The sequence below is a fragment of the Genypterus blacodes genome, unplaced genomic scaffold (assembly GCF_046128005.1).
Source record: "Genypterus blacodes isolate CSIRO-AG114 ecotype Tasmania unplaced genomic scaffold, CSIRO-AGI_Gbla_v1 ptg000053l_1, whole genome shotgun sequence".
Classification (NCBI taxonomy): domain Eukaryota; kingdom Metazoa; phylum Chordata; class Actinopteri; order Ophidiiformes; family Ophidiidae; genus Genypterus; species Genypterus blacodes.
In genome coordinates, this window is record NW_027466865.1 from 5,238,335 (window position 1) to 5,247,619 (window position 9,285).

Here is a 9,285-nt window from a genome sequence, read left to right on the forward strand (position 1 = left end):
CACACACACACACACACACACACACAGGCGAATATTTAATCAGTGAAGCATTTGTAAGTCACTTCATTTTGGAATTCAATCACTGTCATACACACAAATACACAAGCATGAATGAAAATCATCTGAATGTATGATGAAGCAGAACACACTCAACACACACTAGTGTCACATAGATACACCTTTCAAAAATTCAATTTCTTGGCCAGACAATTTCAAGTATCCTGAAAATGGAAAAGACTTTTATAAAACTATTGCCTCATCTGTGGTGCTGAGCACATGGAAAAATACACACAGCTCCTGCTCCTGTCTTTCACTTCCTTTGCTCATTCAACCAATTTCTCAGAATTCCCAGATTCCTTTGCACCCAGTGAACATTTTTCTGCACGTTTTCCAGGACCACTTGCGTAGCTCTCAGCTGAGAAGCCTGTTCATTGATGGACTCGAAGAACAACTGCACCTGAGGAGCAAACATACACAGACACACACAATAAGGCATTAGTCTGAAACATCAATAACCAAGCGTAGATCCTGAGACTGCTCATTCTCCCTGTGACGTTAAAGTTGTGTTCTTCTTTATTGTTGTTGTTTATCGGACATGTCAAATTTTTAAAAAGCACAATCCTGTCAAATGTTGTCAAATTGACATTGGTATCCAGTGCTATACGCCTCATGATGTAAGACCATAAATATCATGCCATCTGTCATGTTCAAGCTGATCAAGCAATAAAAGATAACAGGAAAATACATCAACACATCTGAAAATGTTTTTGTAAACTATATAATGCTTGGAAAATGAGATTATTACATCAGTGAGTTCCTCTGGAGTTGAAAACTGGCCTGTGCAGCCAATAAGGATGTGTCTGATAGAAAATGAGCCCAGCTGGAACCTGCGGTGGACAGACACGCACAGAGAAAAGTCACAGACGAGAACACATTCGCATTTATTGCCAGTCCAGACTTTTATAGCTGTGGCAAACAACCTGATATTAAAATGTCTGTAGTCTAAGCTGTGGCCACATGCTAATGAGTGTCACATACAAACCAATACAAAATAGCATAGTCTTATGATTCTACACTTTTTCTATATAGATAGATTGTTTACAGGCTATTCGTACATAGTATTATATTATTGTAAGATTTCAAAAGCTCATCACAGATTGTGCAACTTGGTGACTTTAGCTCTGTTCGCATTTCCCTACTGTGTTTCTGCTTCAAAGCAATAAAGATTCTGCAGCTCAGAAAATATATTTTCCACAACATCAATATGCATTAATGTACTAACTTTTGAACCAAAGTGCCCCAGTTGCTTTTGACAAAGTTCCATGCAAGGTGGTGACCCTTCGGGTTCTTGGCCACCAAGGTGATGACTGTCGGCAGGTCCTGGGATCGAATCACCTTCCCCTCCAGACCCAAATCCATCATTCTGCAACAAAACAGAACAGTACACATACACACACACACACACACACACACACACACACACACACACACACACACACACACACACACAACACACACACCTGGTGGTTAGTGACTATGACCCAATGTAATAAACAAAAACAAGTCATCTATTCATCTGGGATACAATGTTCAATTTCTACCACATGGTGGAGCCATTGCCTGTTGTTAAAATGTAGGAGGGCAACATGTATGTACCTTTGTAGTTTGCTGGTGTCGCTGCTCATGGCCAAGGCTGCCAGGATTTTGTCTTTTTGAGTGTCAGAGAGGGAGATGGTGAAAGTTTGGAAGAGTTTTGCCCAGCCAGAGTCATCCCGAGCTCCAACAGAATACACCGTTTCTGCTACTTCAGTCGGCAGACTAGACACAAGCAAAAACACATTTTAGGGGTTATCAGTGAGAAAGGTGACAGGTAATTTCAAGTGTCAAACTGTAATTTATGTAATCAAACAGACTTGAGTGTTCCATTGGAATGAAGCCACTGTCTGAAGCTCTGGCGTGCCCGGTCCAGACAGGGAGGGTAATCCAGGTGGCAAGCCAGCGAGAGGACCTCCGACCTCAGCCGTCGCTCTGATACAGACCCTCTGTCGCTCCATGTCTGCTGGTCGATCACACCGCGGAAAAAGCGAAGGATATGTGCCTACAACAAAAACACAGACAAACAGCATCATACATGAACCCACACACAATTCGCAAACAGTGCCACACATAACACAAGCTGTGTGTGCTCGTCTTCTTACCGCCAAGTTATTCATTAAATCATGCTCATTCCTTTTCTCTGACATCCGGTAGAAGGAATCCAGGTTGCCCAGTCCAGCCAGGAGAGGAACCGTGTGCATCTCTGATCGTAGGTAACCAATCAGATCTAAGGCCTTATTAAGAGTCAACTGACCTGCCCTTCAATGACAAGCAGGGATCTATTTTCAGTTTCATGGTTTCATTTGAAGTTGGACAATAAAATTGCTAGTTCATGTGTAATTAAATACACAGTAATATGGATAAACACAGTCTCCCTGTTGCTGACAGGTAGACAAACACACATGCTTACGTGACCAATTGAAAAGCGTTGTGAATCAGATGAGTCCTGTCTTTGTAGCTCAGAGCAGTGTGGTTTTCCCTCAGTAGCTTGATCATGTCATCCCAACCACTTCCCTCATAGTGAACCACATAATATCCTGTCATGTCGGCGTTCACCTTCACCCAGCCAACTTCCTCTCCGATGTGTACACTGTCTAAGGGACGAATACATCACACATACAAACAGACACTAAATAGAATGCATATATGGAACAACAGTATGTATGAGCTGTATTTAGCAGATTCTAACCATACCTGTGTGTGTTGTCATCGGATGTCTCAGGACAGTGGTGGAGGCATCTGTCTTGTATGTTAGAGGGATATGCCAAAGGTAGCTACACGAGACAATAAAGTATCATTAGATGACTAAAGTTTTACTGATAAGGTGAACAGTGTGTGGCAGTGTGTACAACTGCCCACTCACCCCTGCTGCAATGTGGCCCACAGGGGATCAGAGGGCAGGACCGTCCTCAGAAACCTGCTCTGTCTAAGGTGAAGATGGGGCCCCTTCCTCGTGACAGTCACCAGAGGAATACCTTTCTGCAGAGTCCAAGTGTTCATCATGGCTGTCAGGTTCAGGTGTTCTCCTGCAAAAAGATACTGTCGGAAACAGCAGAAGGTCAGAGATCACATAATCCAAAAACACTGGGTGAAGTACATTTCAAGTTCATTTTATGACATAGCAAGCCAGTGAGCTGGTTGTGAACATTTTCTTACAGCATTCTTGAAGGCCTGGCTGCCGCTGAAGCAGTGTTTTCCTGAGATGAAGTCGTCGTCTGAGCATGTCTGAGCAACAAACCAAGATTAAAGTAAAAGCTTCACTTTGAAGCTCTGTCATTGTTAAGACTACGTAAGGTGTTTGGAAGCTTTGAGATAATTTACCACAAATCCCAAACAGCTTGCACTGTTGATCATTTGCCAAAGTGCATTAAAGGATTCTAATGTGTTTTTCCAAAGTTCAAGGTGGCCATTGATTTCAGCTTTGACTAAAAATGTCTATCTCAAAGTTTGCTTTTATCTTTGTCAAAGCTACATTATAAACTGTGATTTATTATGTCTCTGCAAGTTTTAGAACCTAGTATGGACAACAATGGCTGCCTTGAAGCTGGGAGGCACAGTCTGAAATGTAGGCGTCCACAGCATGCTGGGACAACCATTCAAAAACATCAAAATCACTCTTTATTCTCTGTCTGTTTAGCTTGAAAAATTGAGATCTCCAAACAAACACAGTCCTGTTGATTTGGTCCATTTTCACTGGCCACTGCCTCAAAAACAAAACTGGCATTCCACAGTGCATTTCATTTATTATGTTTGTTATTTCTTACATTTGCCAGAGTGTCCCACAGGTCCTGGCTGCGTGTGTTACCGTAGCTATTTTTGCGGAGGTATCTCACTATCCCTCTCTGGAACACATCATGTGTCAGAAAGTGTCGAAGCATGTGCAGGACGCATGCTCCCTAATGGAAAACAGAGAAAGGGTTTATGTAAACAATAAGCCACAAGTAATTTGGCAGTCAAAGCAGTTTAGATTAGTCATATGAAAAAGATGATTGTTCTAATGAGGTAGATGTACAAATAAACAATTACCTGTTCACAGATGTACATACTACATTGCCTAGCTTTTCTACAGCTGCTTCAAACATGATGACACCAAATAATGTTAGGACAGGAAAGTAATAATAAGACGAGTTTGCCCAAATAAGTCCCCGTGCAAAAAAGCATTATCCTTGAATGCAAATTCTGAGTTTCCAATTCAGTCAGATGTTTAAGCCTCTATGTGACTGAATGTTCAATACATGCGAGTTTAACTGATTCATTAATCACTTTGTTATAGGAGACTGTGTCAAACATCTCTTGGATCTGAGTGGGGCTCTCTGCTGGGCTGGATAATGGCCGAGAAGAGTTGAAAGAATCTTGACCAACTGCTGCAAAACAGGTGTCCAGTAGATATTCTTCCTGCAAAGGAGAAGGACCGTCAAACCACTCTACAGAGCTTAATATCAATCAGTCCCTGGCAAAAACAAACCATAGTTAGCACAGAATATACCACTTTAAGTTTGGGATAGGTGGCCTCCACTGAAATGTACTCCATGTAGTTGGCAAATCCTTCATTCAGCCAAACATCGTTCCACCACTCCATGGTCACCAAGTTGCCAAACCACTGAAAAAAAAACAACCAAATTTGAGTTTCACCACTCCGCACTGATCATTTATGTATCAGTAAATTGCAGACACACTGGCAAACTCTTACCTGATGGGCAAGCTCGTGGCCGATCACCATGGTGACCCAGAGTTTATCAGAAACAGAGGCTGTGAGAGGATCGAAGAGGAGGCTGGTCTCTCTGTAGGTGATCAAACCCCAGTTCTCCATTGCCCCGTGCTGGAAGTCTGGGATAGCTATCAGATCTGAGGTAGGCACAGCACAGGTAGGCAATAACAGGAAAGAAGGACAAACTTGGCAGCTTGGATACAGAATTAAAATGAACTTCACCTTGTTTTGGTAGTGGGTAGTCGATGTTAAAATATTTCTCATAGAAGTCCAGAATTTTGACTGCAACCGCCAGGGCATAGTGTGTCCATTGCAACTTCTCAGGGACAGCATAGATTGACACCTATACAGCCACAGCATCAAGTAACAAAGACTCTGTGATGGACACATTTTATTTTTGTGGTTGTAATGTGACGTGTTTAGGCACGAAGGGGAGAAAAACTTCAGCATTTCCATACCTGTATCCCAGAGGAGGTTGTGGCAGTGACCGATTTGAAGTCACAGATGACAAAAGCAACTAGGTACGTGCTCATCTTCACACTTGTAGCAAACTGGTCCTCCAATAGGCCACCGTCTAGTTTAATTGTCCTCTCCTGAAGTACACAGAAATGTCTTTAATTCAACATGTAAAATAACATGTACAATAAAGCAGAAAACAGCACATAAGCAAGATACTCACAATGGGCATATTAGAAAGAGAAATATACTCTGGGCTCCTCCTGATCCATATGGTGTAGTTTGCTTTGAAACTTGGCTCATCAAAACAAGGGAAGGCCGTTCGAGCACTGGTTGACTCAAATTGAGTTGAAGCCAAGGTTCTGAACAGAGACAGCTGTGTCAGCAACGTATTACTGAGCTTACTCAGAAACAGTGAAACAATCCATTGATCTATTCTTACCTGCTGTCTCCTGTACTGGTTTTGTAAGTACTCTTATAGAAGCCATGGAAACCTTCTGCAAGCTGTGCCCCGAATTCAATGTAAAGGAAGTACTTCTGTCTGCTGCTGAGCACCCTGGGAGAGAAAATCCCCACCTGCTCGTGAACAGGGCTGTGAAGAACAGGAAGAACCTATATAGAGAAAAGGTAGGAGATTCAAACATTTCCAGCTGCCTTGTCTCGCCTTGAATATGTTGGTAATGGAAACACATACCTTTTCAGACAGATGAGTACGGTTCTCGTCTAATATGCTGGCCTTGGAGATCTGCAGACCCTTGCTATGCAATACAACCCAGTTTGTATTATTCTGGACATCAATCTGGATCTGTACTGATGCAGTGAAACTATGAGTTGTGAGGTTGGGGTGCAGGCTGAGGTGGTAGTGAAGTGGAATGATATGCCTGATAGAAAGAAACATATGTTGTACATTTAAATTATGATGATTATTATGATTTTAAAAAAGTTGCAGTAATGTTATTGCTATTCTCCTGTACATTACAATGAAAAACTAGTGTGGCAAGTACCTTGGTAGGCGCAATCGGCTCCATGGGAAGGATAGATTGTTAGTGCCTGAATGAGATTGTTGTCCTGAGGGGTGAGGGGGAACTGATGCTTCCTCTGGACCCTGGGCAGGTTCAGACCCAACCAGATGCAGATGGACTAGAGACAAGACTAACAACCTCACTGCCACCATTGCAGAAGAAATGTCCTTCATTCAGCGATAGAAGATGGAGCTCATCCAGGTAACAGGTTGACAATAATGGAATCACGACAGTCTCAGTGTAGATGTCACGCAGGCTCAGTGAAGATCTCAAGGATTTTCTTTGAAACACAGATAAAGAGTTAAGGCACACTGATCCCCCCCTCCGTCTCTTCGAAATGTAGTTTAGTTTGTTTGTGGCTCTTTGAGCAGGACGGGTTAGCCACCCCTGCACTACGACGATCAATACGCCGAACGTGTTTCTGTTGTCATGCGGCCAATTTACACTTTCTGTTGACTTCAACAGTCACGTATGAGTGAGCTGAATGCCGAACTATGTTCTTACTCAGGACACACGGATGACCCGAGAGAGAAATAATCTGTAGATTAAAGAAATAATCGTTACGTGCAGCCCTAATGAAGATTTTATGAATTATTCAACAAGAGCTTTCATCCTTCTATATAAATGGTAAATTCAATATGATCAATTAAAATATGTTGTATTAAAGTGTTTCTGAACTAAAATGTCTCATTATAACACACAAAAGACCACTAACCAGCCTTGATAAGCTGAGGTGAGTAAAACGTCTAAAATGCAGTCTAATAATGATCCATACTCATATCTTGGCCTTCCCACATCCAACATGCCAATCTTATCCTGGCAAATTATTTAAAATCATTTTATTTGGACTCGTGACTCACATACCTGATTAATCTTAGGGTGTCAGTGGCTCAGTGGGTAGTGCTACCAATTGGGAGCCGGAAGGTCGCCGGTTCGAGCCCCTGCCGAGGTGCCCCTGAGCAAGACACCGAACCCTCAATTGCAAAGGGTGGTAATGTACTGTAAGTCGCTTTGGATAAAAGCGTCTGCCAAATGTGTAATGTAATCAACTTTTATACATAGTGACTTGATATGTGTATAGAAAACATGTATTATGTCATATTAGCAATGATACTTCATTGTTTGTTGTGTTCTTGCCACCTAGGGGAAAATATGGAGAGAGAATCCCTGTCAATCAATCAATCTATCAACCCCGGTGACAGTTTGCACACATTTCACATCGCAAAAGAGGGGACTAACAAGGACATATGAGCGTCTCTCTCAAACATGTACAGGCTTGACCAACATGGCGACGGCGGCTTAATATCAACGCGAATAAAAATGGTTAAATTATCGTTTACGTTGTAAACAAGTTGCTCAACAACATTAGCTAGTCATTTTAGCATCCGGTTCCAAATACTTAAAAAAGGGGGGGTATCCCCGGGCTCCGACGCAGCTCACTGGACCCTCACACTGTCTTCCATTCGGACAGAGCAAGGTGAGCTATTCCGGTACAGCGACAACAGCTGTTCGAGCGCAGCCACAGTTCACACCAGGCTGCTAAACCTCCAAATACGCTGCTTACAGTGTGAAGTTAATGTTGAAGGCAATGTGTGTTTTGATTAAAGAGAATGTGTCAAGAATAAGGTGTCAGTTGTTCTTTAGTTTACCTCAGCGTGGTGTCATCCTCTGTAGCTTTCACCCTCTCTTTCACTTTCAATCTCTGCCTGTGTATGTGTGTGGAAGAGAGAGAGAGCAGCAAGAGAGAGAGAGAGAGAGAGAGAGAGAGGCTGATGCGAATGCCTGATTTGTCTGTGTGCAGGTGTTTACCATAAGAGTGTTTTCAGTGTGTCAAGTCAAAAGTGTGTGTTGTGTGTTTTGACATGATCAGTTTCTCATTTTTATGCACGATTAATTTTAGTTTGTTTGTATATGAGGGATAATTGTCGTTGTTTTTAAGGTGACAACATTACATTACATTACATTACATTATATTACGGTCAAGAAGCAGACGCTTTTATCCAAAGCGACTTCCAATAAGTGCGTTCAACATAGTTAGATAAAAGAACTTCAGGAGAGCAAACACATCTCCCATAATGCAACACTCATGCATTTGTGGCACAGCCCACTGGAACTCCCTGTTCTCACACACTAACACACCCAGGCAGCGGTTAATGTGATCTCCTCTGCCAAAAGCAGACGGTGCAGACATGACAGATCCAGGTCTCTTCTACCTCCCTATCATCTATTTATGGACAGGTGAGAGCGCAGGAGTCTTTACAACCATATTCTGATTGAAATGTTGAGTTTATTTGTGTATTTTAAAACTTTTTTTGAAAAGCAACTTTACCCAAAGATTCATGTATCCAATCATGCAAAAACAAATGGTTATGGTGTTTTTCACAAATATTGCAACATAACTGGAAGCATTTCTGTTAATGTGCTTAATGCAAGAAGGTTTAATTCCAGAGTAGTAGACAGTTATTTTTTCAGTATTAAAAAAACAGAATTCTGTCCTAACAAGCTGACCCAGGCTGGTGTGTGTCTCTTGTCTTTGTTCTTCAGTGGGGGTGGAGGGTGATGTGCTGGGGTCTCTGGCTCCTCCTGTCCACCTGTCAGGTGATCGGCTGGGCTGGACTCTCCTCTTCTGTATGGTTGGTGACTTCAGGAGAGGGCACCTAGAGGTCAACTGGAAATCATCACCACCGAAGCAAATGTCCATCGCGCCTCACAGCATTGCGGTTGACAAGCCGACCAGCAGGCATGGCCCCGTCGCCGTAGCGATGATCACTGTGGCAACCAGTGAGTGGCTATCTTACAGCTGCATTGTGCGACATCATCGGCATCCCAGAGTCAACAGGGAGGAACTCCTCACCTCCTCAGGTAAGCGTGTGGCTGTTTGAGTTTGAGCTGTGAGGTTCTATCTGGCATTCAGTAGAAAATGAGTTTTAATATTTGTGGGTTTGATATTTTAGCACTAGTGTTGGAATAAGTCAAACGTTTTATGAAATGATGTGACAAAAC

General features: G+C 42.5%; 1 protein-coding gene across 1 annotated transcript; it reads right to left on the reverse strand.

Moving 5' to 3' along the window:
* Nucleotides 1–48: 48 nt before the first annotated feature.
* On the reverse strand, nt 49–8,001 carry erap2 (endoplasmic reticulum aminopeptidase 2). The gene is made up of 21 exons (XM_076150649.1): nt 7,932–8,001; nt 6,265–6,562; nt 5,955–6,141; nt 5,703–5,872; nt 5,484–5,622; nt 5,263–5,397; nt 5,027–5,147; nt 4,787–4,941; nt 4,583–4,696; nt 4,360–4,491; nt 3,861–3,992; nt 3,253–3,321; nt 2,960–3,135; nt 2,791–2,870; nt 2,507–2,690; nt 2,199–2,355; nt 1,914–2,098; nt 1,657–1,818; nt 1,283–1,423; nt 806–887; nt 49–457 (listed from the first exon to the last, which is right to left on the reverse strand). Exons 2-21 carry the CDS (start codon nt 6,453–6,455, stop codon nt 311–313), a joined length of 2,859 nt encoding a protein of 952 aa, XP_076006764.1. The 5' UTR covers nt 6,456–6,562; nt 7,932–8,001; the 3' UTR covers nt 49–310.
* Nucleotides 8,002–9,285: the final 1,284 nt, after the last annotated feature.

Bases quoted from the DNA above. Each gene is read 5' to 3' on its own strand.
- erap2 (XM_076150649.1), bottom strand. From the start codon at position 6,455: ATGAAGGACATTTCTTCTGCAATGGTGGCAGTGAGGTTGTTAGTCTTG. The intron at 4,942-5,026 runs GTGAAGTTCATT...TGCCTACCTCAG, and splicing joins CTACCCACTACCAAAACAAG to ATCTGATAGCTATCCCAGAC. The intron at 888-1,282 runs GTTAGTACATTA...TGTCCACCGCAG, and splicing joins TGGGGCACTTTGGTTCAAAA to GTTCCAGCTGGGCTCATTTT.